At 36.2% G+C, this 23,296-nt stretch overlaps 1 protein-coding gene across 1 annotated transcript in view; it reads left to right on the top strand.

Annotated features, from left to right (window-relative positions):
* Window positions 1–23,296, top strand: part of BTBD9 (BTB domain containing 9) — a 409,107-nt gene that overhangs the window by 25,128 nt on the left and 360,683 nt on the right. The window contains exons 2-4 of the mRNA XM_068559438.1: window positions 9,778–9,989; window positions 13,373–13,736; window positions 14,814–15,078. Coding sequence (XP_068415539.1) covers window positions 9,805–9,989; window positions 13,373–13,736; window positions 14,814–15,078 — 814 coding nt within the window. The 5' untranslated portion in view covers window positions 9,778–9,804. The remainder of the gene's footprint in view (window positions 1–9,777; window positions 9,990–13,372; window positions 13,737–14,813; window positions 15,079–23,296) is intronic.

The following is a 23,296-nucleotide window of genomic DNA, read 5'->3' as shown; positions in this document are numbered from 1 at the left end:
TCTGTATGTCTTCTTTGGAGAAATGTCTACTTAGGTCTTCTGCCCATTTTTTGATTGAGCTGTTTTTTTGACATAGAGCTACATGAGCTGTTTGTATATTTTGGAGATTAATCCCTTGTCGGTTGCTTCATTTGCAAATATTTTCTCCTATTCTGTAGGTTGTCTTTTTTTTTTTATGGTTTCCTTTGCTGTGCAAAAGCTTTGAAGTTTCATTAGGTCCCATTTGTTTATTTTTGTTTTTATTTCCATTTCTCTAGGAGGTGGGTCAAAAAGAATCTTGCTGTGATTTATGTCATAGAGTGTTCTGCCTATGTTTTCCTCTAAGTTTTATAGTGTCTGGCCTTACATTTAGGTCTTTGATCCTGAGTTAATTTTTGTGTATATTGTTAGAGAATGTTCTAATTTCATTCTTTTACAGGTAGCTGTCCAATTTTCTCAGAACCACTTATTGAAGGGACTGTCTTTTCTTTGTTGTATAGTTTTGCTTCCTGTGTCGTAGATTAATTGACCATAGGTGCGTGGGTTTATTTCTGGGCTTTCTATCCTGTATCATTGATCTATATTTCTATTTTTGTGCCAGTACTGTACTGTTTTGATTACTGTAGCTTTGTACTATAGTCTTAAGTCATTTTAATGCCTTTAATATGGAGGTTCATTGTTAATAATAGTGTATCTTTCAAATGACCTTGATAATTTCAAATTTGGGGGTCAGTTTTTTATTGAAATATGTTTGACGTATAACTGTCTAAATTCAAGGTGTACAACATGTTAATTTGCTACATTTATATGTTATAATGTCATTGCCATTGTACAATAATTAGGATCTCTATCATGTTACATAATTACTTCTTTCTAGTAGTTGGAATAATCAAGTTCTAGTCTCTTAGCAAGTTTGATTATAATACAGTACTGTTGTCTATAGTCACTATACTGTGTATTAGATCTCTAGGACTTACTGGGGGAGGGGTCACCTTCTTGTAAAATCAGATTACTAGGGGTAGAGTTGTCATACTGGCCATTTTCTTGTTGTCTGCTTGTGTTGGCAATGTTACATTATCTTCAATCAGTGGTTTCCTTGCAGGAAACTTTTTAAATTCTCTTGTCATTTTGTGAGCAATAATTTAATTTAGACTATATAACCTTTGGTAAATTCAAGTAAGCAGGCCCAGGTAAACCTGATACTTCCCTTGAACAAAGGAGGACACTGCCTTTTTTCTCATTTTTCTAGGTTAAAAATATATATCAATATAAGTGTTAAGATTTTCTTCCCAAATTCCTATGGTTTGTATTCAACTCTCCCTAGGATGTGAGTACCCCATTTTAGAGAGCAATTTGCTAATTATTTGAATATTAACTCTTATTCTGATACAAGAGTATAACATAATTTTTTGTAGTTGTTTTGGTATGGTACTTATGGAAGATTACTGTATTTGACTTTCTACAAATCATAAAATCATGGCCTGCTAGTTCTAGATTTGACATTATTTGTCATCTAGCCCTACCTTCCTCAGTGGACAGTGAGCAACTTTATCCTTTACTAATCTTTGTGTTTCTATCACCTAGCACTGGGCCTGTATTGTAGAGAGAGCTCAATAAATCTCTTATCGAATGAATTATATATAGATTCAGAAACTAGTTTGTCCTTTGGCCAAGAAGTGGAGAATCAATGTGGTAATTGGTAAATGGAGTTACATACACTCTCTATAAAATAATCTCATCAAGTATTTTTATGGTACAGTTCCTTAGTGTTCCAAGTTGAGTATATCTATAAACATTTGTTTACAAACATATAAAATCATAGAACGACAAGAATTTGGAGCTGGACTGGATGTTAGAAATCATTTAATCTTTCCCAGAGAAAAGGGATTTCAGGAATCCCAAGACCAGAAAATGCCCATGAACTCTTCTTACTGTAGCACTTTACTGCCTGGTGATACTACTCTTCTGCAAGGTTTAGAATTGGATTTGCAAAATATCAGAATCAAGGTTACACCTGCTAGTATGGTCAGTCTACACCTGTTTATTCAGACTTTTGGATGACAAGGGTAGAGTATATATCAAAAGAAGTGAGGCATCCTTCCAATGAGAAAGTAGAATGTGATTTTTTGTGAGTGTTTAAGATGCAGGCAGGACATCATTTATTTCCCCAAGCGATATTAATTTAAAGTTTAAGGATTACTACTTCAAGTTACACACCACATGGGTACTAAGAGCAGGAAGAAATTGCTAAACCATATGCTTATAAATGCCATCTCTTTCCTCAAGAGAAAGATCATTTATATTTTGCAATTAAAGAGCAGAAGGTCTTTTTTCCCATAAAGTTCTTTCAGTCAGGAAATATGGGGGGTTGGAGAGGGTTTCCCAGGGGAGACTTATACAACATTCAAGGACTCTTTCGCATCTCCACCTGATGGAACTTTGCCTTTTGTCTATTTCCTGATTAAGCTCTGGAGAGTGAACTTTAATTCTAAAAAATACAGTAAGCTCTTGTTAAAGAAAAGTTTGTAAACAGTTCTGCTGGAAGTGAGCTTTAAGTAAAGAAATTGATGTTTAGGTCAGCTTGGTTTTTTGAATAAGGCAATTATAGCATTACAACATTGTGAACTGCATACGGCATTCTCACTTTATTGATGGACATTGTTTACTATTTTGGTTAGAACAAATGGACGTGGGTTTCTTATAGCATAGTAAATAGTCAATAACCCTGAGAATTTTAGTACTGTGGCTTTAGTCTTTTTTTTTTTTTTCTTTCCAGATGCATTTGAATCCAGGAGAGTTAACCAACCACAAAAAAAAGTGTAGTTTCTGTACCACCATCCCTGGTAAATAAATTCATAGGAAGTCTCAGAACCCTCAACTAATAATTGTATATGGTATCATGAATGGTACCATTTCCTCTCTCAGAGTAAGTCCCTGCTCCCCCTGCCTTCCTACCCTTCTCTTTCCTCTTACCTTGAAGGAGCAGCTTGAATAAAAAGATTACCCTTGCCCTATCCTGTGAATGTCAGCAAGTTTAGACTCTGGGACTGTCAACAGGAGCAAATCTCAGAGCACTTTGTTTGCATCTGAGAAAATCTCCTATAAATTTAGAAAAAGTCATACTGAAAATCTCGTAAGGTGAAGATCTTTAGTTGGGATGTATCAGATAGACTGTCCTAGTAGGCCATGCTACCCAGGTATCAGATATTCATTACTTTTTGCCTGTCTTAGTGTAATGAACTTTTTGTCCTTGACTTCAAGTTGTTAATTAATTTTTAACTATGGACGTAATATATAGTCCTTCTGCTTACCATTCTGTCTTAGTCACTACATCAGGTACTACTGGATGTGGCAAATTAAAACACTTGCTGTCTCATACAAAAACTAATTTAATTTGTAATTTTAGTGGCCAAAGTTATTGAAATATTTGTGTATAGTTTTATTACAATAAAACATTCTTGTTATAAAAATTTTAAACATTACAGAAATATGTAGTACACTATGTAAAATTTTTCCCACAGCCCTAATCCATTGGGTTAACCCTTGTTAACAATTTGGTGTTTGCTTTCTATGTATTTAACAAAATAAGATTTTATTATAACATTGTTTTGCAGCTTGCCTTTTTGCATGTAAATACATATATTTAAAATTTTTTCAATGTCAATAAGGTATTCAACTTTATTCTTTTAAAATCATTGTATAATATTCCATTGTAGAGGCTTACCATTATTTGTTTATCCAATTCCCATTAAATGGACCTTTAAGTTTTTTCAATATTTTACTGTTACAGAAAGTGCTGAAGTTGACATTCTTGTGTATTTATTTTTGTGCTCTTGTATGAATATCCAGCTTACTTTTTTCAGAATGGCCAGCCAACATTTTTTATTAAAAAAATTCATATTTTCTCCCACTGAATTGAAATGCTACATTTAAATATATTATACTGAATTCTTGTGTATACTTGGGTTTATTTCTGGACTAATATATATTTCAGTGATATATCTCTCTAATATGACATTGTTTTAATTGTTCTAATTTATGATTTGCTTTCTCATCCAATAAACTGGCCTCTTCTCATTGTTCTTTTTTTTTTAGAATATATATGAAATCACATATTTATTCTTTCAGATGAACTTCTTTACCCCAATTTACTTTAAAAACTCTGTTGTAATTCTCATCAGGATTACTTTTAATTCCTGTGTTAATTAGAACTGTGTCTCTCAGCTTTACAAACTTCTTGGTAAATATAAAATCCTCATTTTTCCTTCTCAGTGTTCTAATATGTGTGCCCATTTGTCAAATTACTGTTTTTAACTGTGTATCCCTACCAAGAATGTTTTGTTGAATTTTGCTTTCTGTTGCTAAAGCATTGTGGTTTTTTTTGTTTTTTTAATGTTTATTTATTTATTTATTTGGCTGCACCGGGTCTTAGTTGTGGCATGCGGGATCTTCGTTGCCACATGCGGGATACTTAGTTGTGGCATGGGAACTTTTAGTTGTGGCATGTGGGATCTAGTTCCCTGACCAGGGATCGACCCCGGTCCCCCTGCATTGGGAGTGCAGAGCCTTAGCCACTGGACCACCACGGAAGTTCCTAAAGTATTATTTTTGTTCACAATATAAAGTACAATAAAATACCAAATATGTTTTTTTCACATGGTGATTTAGAGATGATTGGTCTCTTTACAACATCTCCAAACAGTGTATGACTCTTCATTTGTTTTTCTTAAGTCCCTCAGAAGAGTTTTATAACTTCCTTTACATGTTTTCTGAGTTTATTCCTAGGTATTGCTTATGTTTTGCAATTATAGATTGCAGGTCATTTCCCTCATATTTTCTAGCTGGTTGTTTTGGGCATGAAAGGATACTATATATTTTCATATACAGTTGACCCTTGAACAACTCAGTGGTTGGGGGGCCTACCCTCCGCACAGTTGAAAAGTTGAATGTAATAGTCGGCCTTCCGTGTCTGAGGTTCCTCTGTATCTGCATTTCCTCCGCATGTGAGGATCCACAGTTGTGGATCGTGTAATACTGTAGCATTTACTATTGAAAAAATCCGAGTATGAGTGGACTCTGCAGTTCAAACCCATGTTCAAGGGTCAACTGTAATAATTTTATGTGGTCACCTTAGTGAACCTTCCTTATTCTCTCATATTTTTTCAGTTGATTCTCATGGATTTTTCATGTGGGCAATGAGATTATCAGCAAATAGTGATTATTTTGCCTGTTTGTTTCCTAAGCCATTTACCTTTAACTTGGTTTTCTTAATTGTATTGTCTTTTGTTCCTGAAAAATGTTAATAGTGATGAATAGACATCCTTATCTTATTTCTGAACTTTCTAGGGATGTTTCTACTGTTTTATTATTAACTAGATGCTTATATCTGTTGTAGTTAGGCTGTGTATGTGTGTATAAATTTTAGGAAGTATTCTTTTATTCCTATTCAATTAAAACTTTTAAAATAAAAGGAATTTTATCTTTTATGAGCTAATTATATGATTTTTTTCTCCTTTAACCTTTTAATTTGATGATAGTTATTCTTCCTAATATTCAGATTTCTTTCTTGGAATTGACCAACTTTGTCATGAATCCTTCTGCTTAATTCTCTTTTCCAATATTATACACAGGCTTTTTTTTTTTCATGTATACTGATTTTTGAGTGTGTGAATGTGGTCACATCTTCGTGTCAGGCTTATACTGGCTCCATAGGAAGAAGCAAAAAACTTGTCATGTGCACAAGAATAGTTTAAATAACATTCTAATTATCTGATCCTTGAAGTTTTGAAGAAACCTGTCCATGAAACTGTTTGGATCTGGCATATTGGGAGGTCAGGGGTTAGGAATACATTTAGGCAGGTGGGGTAGGTTATTTTCTTAGTATCTCTTTCTCCTATCCAAATCTAAGATTAAATAAGTGTATTGGATAGGTTTTTAGGCTCCATGTCTTCAGTCTTATCTATATGAACAGCCCTCATTAAACACCCTGGGTATTGAGTCTCTAAAAAGCTTCCTGGTTGGCAACATGCTTTCACAGCTTCCTGGGGGAATTTAGCAGGTTGGATGTAACTCCATTGGGAGAGGAGTCTTGAAAGCTTGTGTCTGGTTTCTCCCAGACTTAGCCCCATGTGCTTTTTCATAACCTTTGCTGATCTTCCTTTGATGCTTTTGTGTAATAAATCACAGTCATGAGTCCAGACGTTTGCTGAGTTACGAGAGTCCATTTCATATGACAGGACAAAACAGTGGTATTAAAAGGCAGTGGCAGAGTTTTAAGATATAACTTTAAAAAATGTACTATATGGGCTTCCCTGGTGGCGCAGTGGTTGAGAATCTGCCTGCCAATGCAGGGGACACGGGTTCGAGACCTGGTCTGGGAAGATCCCACATGCGGCGGGGCAACTGGGCCCGTGAGCCACAACTACTGAGCCTGCGCGTCTGGAGCCTGTGCTTCGCAACAGGAGAGGCCGCGATAATGAGAGACCCGCGCACCGCGATGAAGAGTGGCCCCCACTTGCCGCAACTAGAGAAAGCCCTCGCACAGAAACTAAGACCCAACACAGCCATAAATAAATAAATAAATAAATAAAAAGCTCCATGTAACATATGTCAAAAAAAAAAAAATGTACTATAACTTTGTCATTATAGGTATGGAAATAATCTCATGGAAGTTAGAACATTTGTCAAAGACCACATATATCTTTAGTAGCAGAATAATAAGTATGAAAGCATAAGAAACATGTCAGTAAACAGTTTTACTCCATGAGCTTTAATTTTTTTCTCAATTTTATTTATCAAATTAAACTTGGTGGTTTAAAATGTTAACTTTGATTATTATTAAAGTTATTATTAATTAAAGTAATTAATTAAGTTTATTGATGTATAGTTTCTAAAACATGCTTTTTTTAAATGCAAGTGGATGGATGCAAACTATCACTTCATAGATAAGCTGGGCATTGGGCGAAAATATTTTCTGCATACAAGCTATAGCATTGGTAACTTTGTTAGCATCGTTTGCCTCTTTGCAGTAAGATTAGAAATGGAATCATATCCTAAATAAATTTTCTTAGCAGATATTTTGTATATTTATGCACCTGAGAAGGGATGTGAACCTAGAACAGCAGAGTCTAAATCAGTGGCTATTTTGTAGGCTGCTCGTAAGAATGGCTTCAGAATAGAGATTCCACATTCCAGACCAATTAAATCAGAATTTCTGGTGGGTGGGGCTCAAGCATCTTTTTTACTTTTTTAAGCTCCCCATGTGATTCCAATGTGTGGCAAGCTCACTGAGAATCACTGGTCTAATTAAAATTATTTCTATATGCCCGTACAGATTGTGTTTATTCCATACTAAGTGTCTGTTTTCTATACCCGGAAATATTTGTTTTATGTCTCCAGTTGGAAAAGCATAATTAGACTGTAAATTTAGCAAAATGAAATTGTATGTATTAAGAAGTTCATATCTGGAGAACTTAAGATAGATATTTATATACATAGTATTAAAGTTTATTATGTATCAGTGGAAGAATTATAAATTTACCTTTGAGCTAGTTAACCAAAAATCTATCATTGTCCATTAAGAGTTATTAGTTAATCATTTGAGTCTCACTCATGACCTAGATAAAATTTTAAGATAATATGATACCAGAGAACATATTCAGTGGGTGTATGCATGGCATCCTTTCAGCTAGGGAAAGCATCTATTTTGTTTAGAGTCAGGCACTATCATTGAACTATTGGATAGTGATAATGAGAGTTCATGTTGAAGGAAAATGGGATTTTGAAATCAGGTACCAGTAGCTTTCAGAATTTCATGGCTGATATAAGAAATGACCATGCTCTTTTGAACATCGTTTGGATAACCCAGCCAGAAACCAAAACAAAAAGCAAAAGCAGTCTTATCCTTTGCGTAGAGTACAGTCAGTCCTTGATCATTTGTTAGAGCAGGGATGGCCAACTATAGCCTAAGGGTTAAATCCGGTCCTTTTCTGTAAATAGTTTTATTGGAACAAAGCCATGCTCATTAACTTACTTATTGTCTCTGGCTGCTTTTAGGCTCCCAATTACAGAGTTGAATGGTTGTGACGGAGGCTGTATAGCCTGCAAAGCCTAAAATATTTACTATCTGACCCTTTGCAGAAAGTTTGCCGACTTCTGTGTTAGACTGTTGTGTCAGATGTTAGATGATTGAATTTCACATGATCTGCTGACACTCCTAAATGGATCCTCTTAAGCTGAATCTGGTCTTTCACACACAAGTGACTGGAGATGATTCAGTTTTTAGGGCTTTTGAATGCAGGTTGCAGTTGAAGGAGAAGGATTTGCCTTGAGAATGAGGGGAATATGCTGCTAGCCCCTGATGTTCCTACTGTAGGGAGCCAGGAGCTTGTTTACTTACCTGGGGTGGGTGTCTCCTTGCCTAACTCATCCTCCATGTTCCTCTACATCACATTCCTTGCTGTTGCTTCCTCAGTTGGGGGTGGGCATGGAGTAACAAGTAACTGGGGAAACTGGACTGTGAGGATCTTCCACTGCAGTCTCGGGGGATAAAGACAATTTCTCACATACCTTGTTGATAACAGACCTGCATGTGGAAGTTTAAAGATTAGGAGTGGCTTAATCTTTAATCCCGGTACAAGTGGAGAGTTCAAGAAGGTGTGGAGGTCTTGGGAGATTGGGATTGACATATATACACTAATATGTATAAAATGGATAACTAGTAAGAACCTGCTGTATAAGAAAATAAATAAAATTCTAAAATTCAAACAAAAAAAATGTGGAGGTCTAGTGGAGAGCGCATATCTGGCTCATTTCTTCTAGTTTCTGGTGCAACAGAGGGGTAGCTGGCTCACCTCTGAGTTGTCAGCCACATCTTCACTTCAGGCACCTGCACGCTAGTGAGGGCTCTCATCCACTTGCTGGATTACTTACACCTGGAAAAGTACTACCTGCAAATACAGTAGAGATTTAAGAATATAAACATTTTTAGCTTTTGAAGAAAATAACTCCCTTTTCTAATATGCAAAGCTGTTAATTAAGTTTTAGCCCTTTGATTTTCAGTTACGTTTGTAGAAAGGCATTGCATACAAAAGCAAGGAAATGAGATTAAATATAATGATGTTCTGATAAATACAGGCTACCTGATTATCAGGGGTGTAAGTTTGGACTGGAAGTTACAGTCTTCAGAAAAATATTGGAGTTATTCTTTTTTTGAGGGAGGTTAGGATTCTTACTATAAGCTTCTATTAATAAATGTCAAGTTATTTTTGTGACTTAAGATTATAATTTTTTATAAAATATTTAAGAGGGTTTCAGACCAAAACCTCTGTAATCATTTGAAATCTTACAATTTAGTTTATTCTGTTTGTGATTTAGGTCTAAATCTATGCCTGAACAAGTTTTCCAGTGGGTCTAGTTAGTTATACCCACCTTAGTAAATATATCTGTGCTACAAGAGGAGCTCTTCTGGTTGTTGATTTTCCTTTTCCTGAGATACTGAGAAATAAGGGACTTGTAGTTTGAACACAGTTTTCTAGATTGTGATGGCTCCAAGTGCTGTTAGTGTTTGAAGATCCTGACTTTTATTGTGATAAGGCAGTGAGAACAGTGGAGTTAATGGGAGTAGGCTGAATTGCTTCCCAGAATAGATGGGTTAATATAGATACCAATGATGATAAAATTGCTCTCTTTTGTGACTTTTTTAGAATATACATTTTTACTTATCTGTGTTTATGGTATGTGATTTTCGAAGTGTACTCCCCTCTCCTCACTAACTGTCATCCCTTCTTTATATAATAGATCAACGACTATCATCTGTTCTACAAGATGAGTAACAGCCACCCTCTTCGCCCCTTTACTGCAGTGGGGGAAATTGATCATGTGCACATTTTGTCTGAACATATTGGTGCCTTGTTGATTGGGGAAGAATATGGCGACGTCACATTTGTTGTGGAAAAGAAACGTTTTCCTGCCCACAGGGTAATTTTAGCAGCAAGGTGCCAATATTTTCGGTAAGTGTATATTACTTTTTGAAGATTGAAGTCACTTGTAGAAAACACTGGTATTTTCCACTCTGTGAAAAATATGTAACAAAACAATAATAAATTCTAGCAGTCATTCAATTCAACATCTATAAGAATTTAATCTTTGTCAACTTTTTGTTATGTTTTGAAAATCACCTTTTCCTTTCAGGAGTCATCTTAGAATCATAGGGTTAGGAGACTTCTTAGGCTAGACTGTACCCGATCAACCATTTTTCAGGGTCTCAACAATATTTCTGAGGCTGAGTCTTTGTTGCCTTCACCCTCTCCTCACAGTTGATGGCTAATGGAACTTAAACTGATTTATTGGCAGATGGGCCTCTTGTTGTACGGGTAGACTGACCTCTGGACTCGCCAGTGAACACGTATACATCTTAGTTTCAGACTACGGAGGTCCAGGACCTGTAGGTAACCCAACAGATCTCTAAGACATGCAGTTTGACAACCCCAAAGTAAAGGAAACTTAGATATTTACTGAGACTAAGTTTCATAGTTATATTAGAGCTAAAACTAAACAAAATATGTGTTTAATTAATGTAAAAATCATACTTGTACGTATACATAGCTATTGTTTGTTACTTAGACCCCTAATTTCCAGGGTTATAAATGTTAAACTGAGGTCTAATTACTCTACATTTTACCTAATCTTAGTTAAAAGGGAATCATCACTGAATTATTGACTGATAATGTATCCTTGACAGATCCATAGAGTCCATATCCAAAAAATCATGGATTTGCCTGTGAAACTTGATATCGAGAAATTGAGATGCTGAGGCATGGATAAAATTTCAGTTATCTTCTAGTGAAAACTGCATTCTGATTTTTACAATCAGAATTAACTGAGACAGCAAAACCAACCTAGAGTCACACATATTGTAGTAAAGTGTGTTTCTTGGAAATATTTAGTGTTTAGCTATAACTCTTACAGTGCTTTATAAACATTTTTAGAATGTTTCATCTTGTAAATATAAAATGCCACTGTAAATACAGCCAGGAGCTTAGAAAAGAGAGGAGTCTATTAAGAGTTCTAGCTAACATGCTCCTATCAAGGCAAGGCAGCTGGCCTTGGTCTTGTCATTATTTGTTACCAACCTCTGTCCTCTGCACACTTTTGTGCTTCTTTCCCTTTTCATTCTTCCATTCATTATATTAAAGTGTCTTGTAAAAGTCCACTCTTTATTAATTTAGAACTTTTCAGCCTTATGTTTAGTATTTGTTACTATTATATATCTTCCCTCTTTCAAAAATAATTTGAGACAACTGTAGGTGGGTATCTTTTAGGTGATCAGTATATTCTTAAAAGAAACTCAAGTACTTTTAGAAATTTGAAGATCGTATTGAACGAATGGAATATGCTCCCTTCATTTATTGATCTTGTTCTTGCTGTCTCTTTGTGGGTATTGAACCTTTATAATATCTGATGGCTCACCAGGCTAAACTCAGTCATTACCAACGCTATCTTAGACTGATTCTCATTGCTGACACTGTTCATGTGCGAAGGAAAGTTAACTGTCAGCAGTCAGGAGAGACCTTATGAGTGTGGTCATAGAGCCTATCAGTTCCCGGATAAGGACAAGCTAACTGTACTGGAGGGAACCTTCCACAAGTTGGGGGTTCATATTTAGGCTTCCTAGGGGTCCTCATCAAAACCACTTTTAAAACATCGAGAATCCAGGTAAGTACCATGGATCACACTGGAGTGGGAGTAGGTCTTGGCAAGATCTCCCCAGGAAGGTATCCTTTAATCTAGTAATTTTAAGGTTGTGATTGGATGCTCTCTGGATTCATGGAAACCTTCACAGATGTTTTTAGGCAGACTATAACCCAGTGAGGAAGTATGCTCAGAATATTCATGAATCTTTTGCTGGGTAGTTGCAACTGTTTCTGTGAGACAAGCAAGAATGTCCTGTCTTGCTTGTCCAGGGGAGGGTGGGAGGAGTTCTAGGCAAGCATGGAGGGAAACTTTGAAATGCTAGTCCTGCTCTTGAGGATCTTAGGAGCACGGGAGTCTCTTTTTGTCCCCTTATTTTCTTGCTGTCACTTTTACACGTTTTCTTTCTCACTCATTACTCTTCCTTTTCTGCACTCCTCCCTAGTCCTCCTCTGGCCACCCTTTCTTTCCTGATGGATTGGAAACTTTAGTTGGTTTATATTATTTCTCCTAGAGTAATAGAGGTAGAAATGTAAATTTACTACCTGACTGGATTGTCTAGTTTTCATTATTTAGATGAGCAGATAAGCAATAATATGGGGATTTTTTTTAATCTGAAAAATACTGGAAGACAAAATAGAAAAGTCAAATTATCCATAATCCCATCATGAATTTCATTTTTAATTTATAAGCTGACAGATGAAGACCCTTCCCTTCCAGCCATCTAATCCTATTCCCTAGAGACAACCACTGTTAACAGTTTAATATGTATTTCCCCTCAATATAAATAGATATATCTATATATACCTGTGTGCATACAAATGTAAGTATGTGTTATACACTCTTTTCCATGTGACACATAGGGATCTGCAACCTGACTTACCAACTATATCCTGGACATCTTTCCAAGACAGTATATTTTGATCTCCCTTGATCTTTCTAATGGCTGCATAGAATGTGTATATCATAGAATATATATAGAATGTGTATATCATAGTTTTTTCAACCATGTGCCTCTTGATGGACATTTAAGATTTTTTCCATTGTTTCAATATATCTTCTTATACATTTATCTTTATCTTGCTGTATTATCTTATACATTTATCTTTATCCTAAAAGTGAGATTACTGAGTTGAAGGGTATGCATATTTTAGATTTGAATAGATATTACTTAAATTCCTTTCCAAGAAGGGATACCCATTTATACTCTCAAAGCAGTGCATGAGAAAACCTGTTTTTCCATTGTTTTTGCAGTGCTGAATATTAACAGGTTTTTAATTTCTGCCAGCCTGACAGGGAGAATGGCACCTGATTGTGTGTAATTGTTTTCATCTGATTATCTTTTCCTCTGGAGCTTTACTTTTTAAACTACTTTCTTGACCTTTAACAGGTTTATATTGATTTCACTGTTCCTCTCAAAAGAGCACTTTCATCTTTCTAATTAATGAATGTCTATTATGTATCTTGAGCTCTCAGGATTATTCGTTAGTTCAGTTGTTTATAGAATTAATTCAAAATAGTTTTTAAATTATTTGTCTTTCTTTAGAGAACTATTTTAAGTTATTACTATGCATTTCTTCACCTGAATCTTTGTGTCATTAAACACATGTATGTTTTTTATAATGCTGATAACCTTTATTTCATAATTTTGTAGCAGATCCTATTTGAAGTTTTTCTCATGCGTTTCTTCTCTGATGTGCAGAGCATTACTATATGGTGGAATGCGAGAATCTCAGCCTGAAGCTGAAATTCCTCTCCAAGACACCACTGCAGAAGCATTCACAATGCTACTTAAATACATCTATACTGGGCGGGCGACGCTGACAGATGAGAAGGAGGAGGTGCTGCTGGACTTTTTGAGCCTGGCTCATAAATATGGATTTCCAGAGCTGGAGGATTCTACCTCTGAGTACCTCTGCACCATACTTAACATTCAGAATGTCTGTATGACTTTTGATGTTGCCAGTCTCTACTCCCTTCCCAAGTTAACTTCTATGTGCTGCATGTTTATGGACAGAAATGCTCAGGAGGTGCTCTCAAGCGAAGGCTTCCTCTCCCTTTCTAAGGTGTGTCATTGTCTACAAGTAATTTACAGGCATGCACTGTTTTATTTATATCTGTAAGTTAGAAATATGGCAGTGGACTAAGAATAAAAAAATAAAAACCATTAGTGTGGAAGAGGTTTCTAGCCACCTGCCTCTGGCTACTGAGACTCTAGATCATATAAGAGAGAGGCAGATTGCTGCTGTTTTCTTTTAAGGTTCTTCAGGTAAGTTCTATGTGCAAAAGAGACTGTGCTGCTGGTGGTTGTTTTCAATGTGATGGCGTCAAATAGGCTCCTTTGTGGTGTTGCATACTGTTTTTTGGTTTTGTATTTCTCTGACAGAGTATTACTAATAATTCCTTATTATGAGGGGGAAAATTCATAAAGGAGATCTGATGTTTCATTGGATGTCTTTAAGTCATTGTCGTTTTTTTTTTCTGGCCCAGAACTCACTATTGTACAATGTTTTATACCATATAATAGCTAGAATAAAGCTATTTTTCCCAAATCTTCCTCTCAACCCTGGTGATTGTCTTTCCTTTCCCTTCCTGTGTTCCTCCTAGGACCTGACTTCTTGAAATGAGAAAACCTCTTTGAAAAGCTGCAAGTCTTGATTTGAGTGTAACTGTGATTTTTATTGTCCTAGTTAATTTTCAAAGGCAAGGATCTTGTAGGGTCGCACAGTGTTGTTGGCAGTCAGTTTAGAAATCTGAGAACCAAAAGTGCTGTGGTGCAGTAATACTGTGGAACAAAAGGCTTGAATTTTAAACGCTAGATGCATCTTACCGGCTCATAAATGCTAACTCTGTTGAAGAACCTGTATGGAATGACAGCGTCTCACACTGCTGTTTTTCTTCTTATTTTATTAAAGATGGGTGCAGATGTGCTGGAAAGACTAGGTACAAGATGCCTACGGCTATTCACACAGCCATAATGGGCAAGAGAGTACATGGCACAAAGAATAAGGAAAGAAGATGGTCAAGAAGAGTTAATTGCTTAAATATAAGTGATACTTGCAGTTCAGTAAAGTTTTACTGATTGATCACGCACATGGTTGAGCTACATAATAACTGGAATTTTTCCTTTTTATCCTTTGCAGACAGCACTTTTAAACATCGTATTAAGAGATTCATTTGCAGCTCCCGAAAAAGATATTTTCCTAGCCTTGTTAAACTGGTGTAAGCATAATTCAAAGGAGAATCATGCTGAAATCATGCAGGCTGTCCGTTTGCCTCTGATGAGCCTCACTGAACTTCTGAATGTCGTGAGGCCTTCGGGACTGTTGTCTCCTGATGCCATTCTGGATGCTATTAAAGTTCGATCAGAGAGCCGGGACATGGACCTCAATTATAGAGGCATGCTCAGTAAGTACCTGTTTATTAGGCTAATCTCACCAAGAAGTTTTGTTTGCATCCTGTGACAGGCTCAGCTACAAAACTCTAGCTACAAAACTGTAGTTCAGGTAAACATGGTATGTGTCAGTCTGAGAACACAGAGCTCTGCTTCCTGTGGAATGCCTTTCCCACTCCTTCTCCTGCTAATTCCTCCTGAGATTGCTTAGCCTCTGTAGACCACAAAATACGTATTTCTTGCCATTCCTGGACAAATTTCTCCAGCCGCTCCCTAGAATGTCAAAAGTTAGATACTTTCTCATGTTAAGACCTTTCCTCCTTTCCTCTTTTCCTGCATCGAATCAGTACTGAGTACATGCTATATACTTATTATTATTTTAGGTGCCATGAACACGGAGATTCTAAATAACAATAATAATGAGTAACACTTGCATAGCATTTACAATACTTCTATGGTATTTTTCTTATTAATAAAAATAATAGCAATGAACGCTTATGAAGTGCTTATATATATCAGTAACAGTCCTACATGATGATTTAATTCTCACAATAACCCTTTGAGATAAAAACCCATTATTTTTTTCCTATTTATTTATTTATTTTAAGTGAAGATAATGCACTTCTTTTTTTTGAATTTTATTTAATTTATTTTTTTATACAGCAGGTTCTTATTAGTTATCCTTTATACGTATTAGTGCGTATATGTCAATCCCAATCTCCCAATTCATCACACACACACCCCCGCCTGTCACTTTCCCCCCTTGGTGTCCATAACGTTTTTTTCTCTACGTCTGTGTCTCTATTTCTGCCCTGCAAACTGGTTCATCTGTACCATTTTTCTAGGTTCCACATATATGCGTTAATATACGATTTTTGTTTTTCTCTTTCTGACTTACTTCACTCTATATGACAGTCTCTAGATCCATACACGTCTCTACAAATGACCCAATTTCGTTCCTTTTTATGGCTGAGTAATACTCCATTGTATACATGGACCACATCTTCTTTATCTGTTAGTCTGTCAATGGGCATTTAGGTTGCGTCCATGACCTGGCTATTGTAAATAGTGCTGCAATGAACATTGGGGTGGATGTGTCTTTTTGAATTATGGTATTCTCTGGGTATATGCCCAGTAGTGGGATTGCTGGGTCATATGGTAATTCTATTTTTAGTTTTTTTAAGGAACCTCCATACTGTTCTCCATAGTGGCTGTATTAATTTACGTTCCCACCAACAGTGCAAGAGGGTTCCCTTTTCTCCACACCCTTTCCAGCATTTGTTGTTTGTAGATTTTCTGATGATGCCCATTCTAACTGGTGTGAGGTGATACCTCATTGTAGTTTTGATTTGCATTTCTCTAGTAATTAGTGATGTTGAGCAGCTTTTCATGTGCTTCTTGGCCATCTGTATGTCTTCTTTGGAGAGATGTCTATTTAGGTCTTCTGCCCATTTTTGCATTGGGTTGTTTGTTTTTTTAATATTGAGCTGCATGAGCTGCTTATATATTTTGGAGATTAATCCTTCATCCACTGATTCGTTTGCAAATATTTTCTCCCATTCTGAGGGTTGTCTTTTCGTCTTGTTTATAGTTTCCTTTGCTTTGCAAAAGCTTTTAAGTTTCATTCGGTCCCATTTGTTTATTTTTGTTTTTATTTCCATTACTCTAAGAGGTAATCAAAAAAGATCTTGCTGTGATTTATGTCAAAGAGTGTTCTTCCTATGTTTTCCTCTAAGAGTTTTATAGTGTCCAGTCTTACATTTAGGTCTCGAATCCATTTTGAGTATATTTTTGTGTATGGTGTTAGGGAGTGTTCTAATTTCATTCTTTTACATATAGCTGTCCAGTTTTCCCAGCACCACTTATTGAAGAGACTGTCTTTTCTCCATTGTATATCCTTGCCTCCTTTGTCATAGATTAGTTGACCATAGGTGTGTGGGTTTATCTCTGAGCTTTCTATCTTGTTCCATTGATCTATGTTTCTGTTTTTGTGCCAGTACCATATTGTCTTGATTACTGTAGCTTTGTAGTATAGTCTGAAGTCAGGGAGTCTGATTCCTCCAGCTCCGTTTTTTTCCCTCAAGACTGCTTTGGCTATTCGGGGTCTTTTGTGTCTCCATACAAATTTTAAGATTTTTTCTTCCAGTTCTGGAAAAAATGCCATTGGTAATGTGGTAGGGATTGCACTGAATCTGTAGATTGCGTTGGGTAGTATAGTCATTTTCACAATATTGATTCTTCCAATCCAAGAACGTGGTATATCTCTCCATCTATGTATCATCTTTAATTTCTTTCATCAGTGTCTTATAGTTTTGTGCATACAGGTCTTTTGTCTCCTCAGGTAGGTTTATTCATAGGTATTTTATTCTTTTTGTTGCAGTGGTAAATGGGAGTGTTTCCTTAATTTCTCTTTCAGATTTTTCATCATTAATGTATAGGAATGCAAGAGATTTCTGTGCATTAATTTTGTATCCTGCAACTTTACCAAATTCATAGATAAGCTCTAGTAGTTTTCTGGTGGCATCTTTAGGATTCTCTAAAGATGTATAGTATCATGTCAGCTGCAAACAGTGACAGTTTTACTTATTGTTTTCCAATTTGTATTCCTTTTATTTCTTTTTCTTCTCTGATTGCCATGGCTAGGACTACCAAAACTATGTTGAATAATAGTGGCGAGACACTATTAGACATCCTTGTCTAATTCCTGATCTTGGAGGAAATGCTTTCAGTTTTTCACCATTGAGAATGATGTTTGCTGTGGGTTTGTCGTATATGACCTTTATTATGTTGAGGTAGGGTTCCCTCTGTGCCCACTTTCTGGAGAGTTTTTATCTTAAATGGGTGTTGAATTTTGTCAAAAGTTTTTTCGACATCTATTATCATATAGTTTTTCTTCTTCAATTTGTTAATATGGTGTATCCCATTGATTGATTTGCGTATATTGAAGAATCCTTGCATCCCTGGGATAAATCCCACATGATCATGGTGTATGATCCTTTTAATGTGTTGTTGGATTCTGTTTGCTAGTATTTTGTTGAGGATTTTTGCATCTATATTCACCAGTGATATTGGTCTGTGATTTTCTTTTTTTGTAGTATCTTTGTCTGGTTTTGGTATAAGGGTGATGGCGGCCTCATAGAATGAGTTTGGGAGTGTTCCTTCCTCTGCCGTTTTTTGGAAGAGTTTGAGAAGGATGGGTGTTAGCTCTTCTCTAAATGTTTGATAGAATTCACCTGTGAAGCCATCTGGTCCTGGACTTTTGTTTGTTGGAAGATTTTTAATCACATTTTCAAATTTCATTGCTTGTGATTGGTCTGTTCATATATTCTATTTCTTCCTGGTTCAGTCTTGGAAGGTTATACCTTTCTAAGAATTTGTCCATTTCTTCCAGGTTGTCCATTCTATTGGCATAGAGTTGCTTGTAGTAGTCTCTTAGGATGCTTTTTGTATTTCTGTGGTGTCTGTTGTAACTTCTGCTTTTTCATTTCCAATTTTATTGATTTGAGTCCTCTCCCTATTTTTCTTGATGAGTCTGGCTAATGGTTTATCAATTTTGTTCATCTTCTCAAAGAACCAGCTTTTAGTTTTAATGATCTTTTTTATTGTTTTCTTTGTTTCTATTTCATTTATTTCTGCTTTGTTCTTTATGATTTCTTTCCTTCTACTAACTTTGGGTTTTGTTTGTTCTTCTTTCTCTAGTTGCTTTAGGTGTAATGTTAGATTGTTTGAGATTTTTCTTGTTTCTTGAGGTAGGCTTGTATTGCTATAAACTTCCCTCTTAGAACTGCTTTTGCTGCATCCCATAGGTTTTGGATCGTCATGCTTTTGTTGTCATTTGTTTCTAGGTATTTTTTGATTTCCTCTTTGATTTCTTCAGTGATCTCTTGGATATTTAGTAACATATTGTTTAGCCTCCATGTGTTTGTGTTTTTTACGTTTTTTTGCCTGTAGTTGTTGATTTCTAATCTCATAGCATTGTGGTCATAAAAGATGCTTGATATGATTTCAATTTTCTTAAATTTACTGAGGCTTGATTTGTGACCCAAGATGTGATCTATCCTGGAGGATGTTCCGTGCGCACTTGAGAAGAAAGCGTAATCTGCTGTTTTTGGATGGAATGTCCTATAAATATCAATTAAATCTATCTGGTCTATTGTGTCATTTAAAGCTTGTGTTTCCTTATTAATTTTCTGTTTGGATGATCTGTCCATTGGTGTAAGTGAGGTGTTAACGTCCCCCACTATTATTGTGCTACTGTCGATTTCCTCTTTTATAGCTGTTAGCAGTTGCCTTATGTATTGAGGTGCTCCAATGTTGGGTGCATATATATTTATAATTGTTATGTCTTCTTCTTGGATTGATCCCTCGATCATTATGTAGTGTCCTCCCTTGTGTCTTGTAACATTCTTTGTTTTAAAGTCTATTTTATCTGATATGAGTATTGCTACTCCAGCTTTCTTTTGATTTCCATTTGCATGGAATATCTTTTTCCATCCCCTCACTTTCAGTCTGTATGTGTCCCTAGGTCTGAAGTGGGTCTCTTGTAGACAGCATATTTGTGGGTCTTGTTTTTGTATCCATTCAGCGAGCCTGTGTCTTTTGGTTGGAGCATTTAATCCATTCACATTTAAGGTAATTATCGATATGTATGTTCCTGTTACCATTTTCTTAATTGTTTTGGGTTTGTTTTTGTAGGTGTTTTCTTCTCTTGTGTTTCCCACTTAGAGAAGTTCCTTTAGCATTAGTGGTAGAGCTGGTTTGGTGGTGCTGAATTCTCTTAGCTTTTGCTTGTTTGTAAAGCTTTTGATTTCTCTGTTGAATCTGAATGAGATCCTTGCCAGGTAGAGTAATCTTGGTTGTACATTATTCCCTTTCATCACTTTAAATATATCATGCCACTCCCTTCTGGCTTGCAGAGTTTCTGCTGAGAAATCAGCTGTTAACCTTATGTGAGTGACCTTGTATGTTATTTGTCGTTTTTCCTTTGTTGTTTTCAGTAATTTTTCTTGTCGTCAATTTGATTACTATGTGTCTTCATGTGTTTCTTCTTGGGTTTATCCTGCCTGGGACTCTCTGCACTTCCTGGACTTGGGTGGCTATTTCCTTTCCCATGTTAGGGAAGTTTTCAACTATAATCTCTTCAAATATTTTCTTGGGTCCTTTCTCTCTCGCTTCTGCTTTTGGGACCCCTATAATGCGAATGTTGTGTTTAATGTTGTCCCAGAGGTCTCTTAGGCTGTCTTCATTTCTTTTCATTCTTTTTTCTTTATTGTGTTCCTCTGCAGTGAATTCCACCATTTCTGTCTTCCAGGTCACTTATCTGTTCTTCTGCCTCAGTTATTCTGCTGTTGATTCCTTGTAGTGTATTTTTCATTTCATTTATTGTATTGTTCATCTCTGTTTGTTTGTTCTTTAATTCTTCTAGGTCTTCTTTTTTTTAACATCTTTATTGGAGTATAATTGCTTTACAATGGTGTGTTAGTTTCTGCTTTATAACAAAGTGAATCAGTTATACATATACATATTTTCCCATATCTCTTCCCTCTTGCATCTCCCTCCCTCCCACCCTCCCTATCCCACCCCTCCTATCCCACCCCTCTAGGTGGTCACAAAGCACCGAGCTGATCTCCCTGTCCTATGTGGCTGCTTCCCACTAGCTATCTATTTTACGTCTGGTAGTGTGTATATGTCCATGCCACTCTCTCACATCGTCCCAGCTTACCCTTCCCCCTCCCCATATCCTGAAGTCCATTCTATAGTAGGTCTGTGTCTTTATTCCCGTCTTGCACCTAGGTTCTTCATGACCTTTTTTTTTTTTCTTAGATTCCATATATATGTGTTAGCATACGGTATTTGTTTTTCTCTTTCTGACTTCACTCTGTATGACAGACTCTAGGTCCATCCACCTCACTACAAATAACTCAGTTTCGTTTCTTTTTATGGCTGAGTAATATTCCATTGTATATATGTGCCACATCTTCTTTATCCATTCGTCTGTTGATGGACACTTACGTTGCTTCCATGTCCTGGCTATTGTAAGTAGAGCTGCAATGAACATTGTGGTACATGACTCTTTTTGAATTATGGTTTTCTCAGGGTATATGCCCAGTAGTGGGATTGCTGGGTCATATGGTAGTTCTATTCTATTTTTAGTTTTTTAAGGAACCTCCATAGTGTTCTCCATAGTGGCTGTATCAATTTACATTCCCACCAACAGTGCAGGAGGGTTCCCTTTTCTCCACACCCTCTCCAGCATTTATTGTTTGTAGATTTTTTGATGATGGCCATTCTGACTGGTGTGAGATGATATCTTATTGTAGTTTTGATTTGCATTTCTCTAATGATTAATGATGTTGAGCATTCTTTCATGTGTTTGTTGGCAATCTGTTTATCTTCTTTGGAGAAATGTCTATTTAGGTCTTCTGCCCATTTTTGGATTGGGTTGTTTGTTTTTTTGATACTGAGCTGCATGAGCTGCTTGTAAATTTTGGAGATGAATCCTTTGTCAGTTGCTTCATTTGCAAATATTTTCTCCCATTCTGAGGGTTGTTGTTTGGTCTTGTTTATGGTTTCCTTTGCTGTGCAAAAGCTTTTAAGTTTCATTAGGTCCCATTTGTTTATTTTTGTTTTTATTTCCATTTCTCTAGGTGGTGGGTCAAAAAGGATCTTGCTGTGATTTATGTCATAGAGTGTTCTGCCTATGTTTTCCTCTAAGAGTTTGATAATGTCTGGCCTTACATTTAGCTCTTGAATCCATTTTGAGTATATTTTTGTGTATGGTGTTAGGGAGTGTTCTAATTTCATACTTTTACATGTACCTGTCTAGTTCTCCCAGCACCACTTATTGAAGAGGCTCTCTTTTCTCCACTGTATATTCTTGCCTCCTATATCAAAGATAAGGTGACCGTATGTGCGTGGGTTTATCTCTGGGCTTTCTATCCTGTTCCATTGATCTGTATTTCTTTTTTTTGCCAGTACCATACTGTCTTGATTACTGTAGCTTTGTAGTATAGTCTGAAGTGAGGGAGTCTGATTCTTCCAGCTCCATTTTTTTCCCTCAAGACTGCTTTGGCTATTCGGGGTCTTTTGTGTCTCCATACAAATTGTGAAATTTTTTGTTCTAGTTCTGTGAAAAATGCCAGTGGTAGTTTGATAGGGATTGCATTGAATCTATAGATTGCTTTGGGTAGTAGAGTCATTTTCACAATGTTGATTCTTCCAATCCAAGAACATGGTATATCTCTCCATCTATGTATCATCTTTAATTTCTTTCATCAGTGTCTTATAATTTTCTGCATATGGGTCTTTTGTCTCCTTAGGTAGGTTTATTCCTAGATATTTTTTTCTTTTTGTTGCAATGGTAAATGGGTGTGTTTTCTTAATTTCACTTTCAGATTTTTCATCATTAATGTATAGGAATGCTAGAGATTTCTGTGCTTTAATTTTGTATCCTGCTACTTTACCAAATGCATTGATTAGCTCTAGTATTTTTCTGGTGGCATCTTTAGGATTCTCTGCGTATAGTATCATGTCATCTGCCAAGAGTGACAGCTTTACTTCTTTTCCGATTTGGATTCCTTTTATTTCTTTTTCTTCTCTGATTGCTGTGGCTAAAACTTCCAAAAGTATGTTGAATAATAGTGGTGATAGTGAGCAACCTTGTCTTGTTCTTGATCTTAGTGGAAATGGTTTCAGTTTTTCCCCATTGAGAATGATGTTGGCTGTGGGTTTGTCATATATGGCCTTTATTATGTTGAGAAAAGTTCCTTCTGTGCCTACTTTCTACAGGGTTTTTATCATAAATGGGTGTTGAATTTTGTCGCAAGCTTTCTCTGCATCTATTGAGATGATCATATGGTTTTTCTCCTTCAATTTGTTAACATGGTGTATCACATTGATTGATTTGCCTATAGTGAAGAATCCTTGCATTCTTGGGATAAACCCCCCTTGATCATGGTGTATGATCCTTTAGTGTGCTGTTGGATCTGTTTGCTAGTATTTTGTTGAGGATTTTTGCATCTATGCTCATCAGTGATATCGGCCTGTAGTTTTCTTTCTTTGTGACATCTTTGTCTGGTGTTGGTATCAGGGTGATGGTGGCCTCATTGAATGAGTTTGGGAGTGTTCCTCCCTTTGCTATATTTTGAAAGAGTTTGAGAAGGATAGGTGTTAGCTCTTCTCTAAATGTTTGATAGAATTCACCTGTGAAGCCATCTGGTCCTGGGCTTTTTT

The sequence above is a fragment of the Eschrichtius robustus genome, chromosome 12 (assembly GCF_028021215.1).
Source record: "Eschrichtius robustus isolate mEscRob2 chromosome 12, mEscRob2.pri, whole genome shotgun sequence".
NCBI classification, from domain to species: Eukaryota; Metazoa; Chordata; class Mammalia; order Artiodactyla; family Eschrichtiidae; genus Eschrichtius; species Eschrichtius robustus.
Note: the sequence above shows the minus strand (reverse complement) of the source record. Positions and strands in the feature narration are given on the sequence as shown.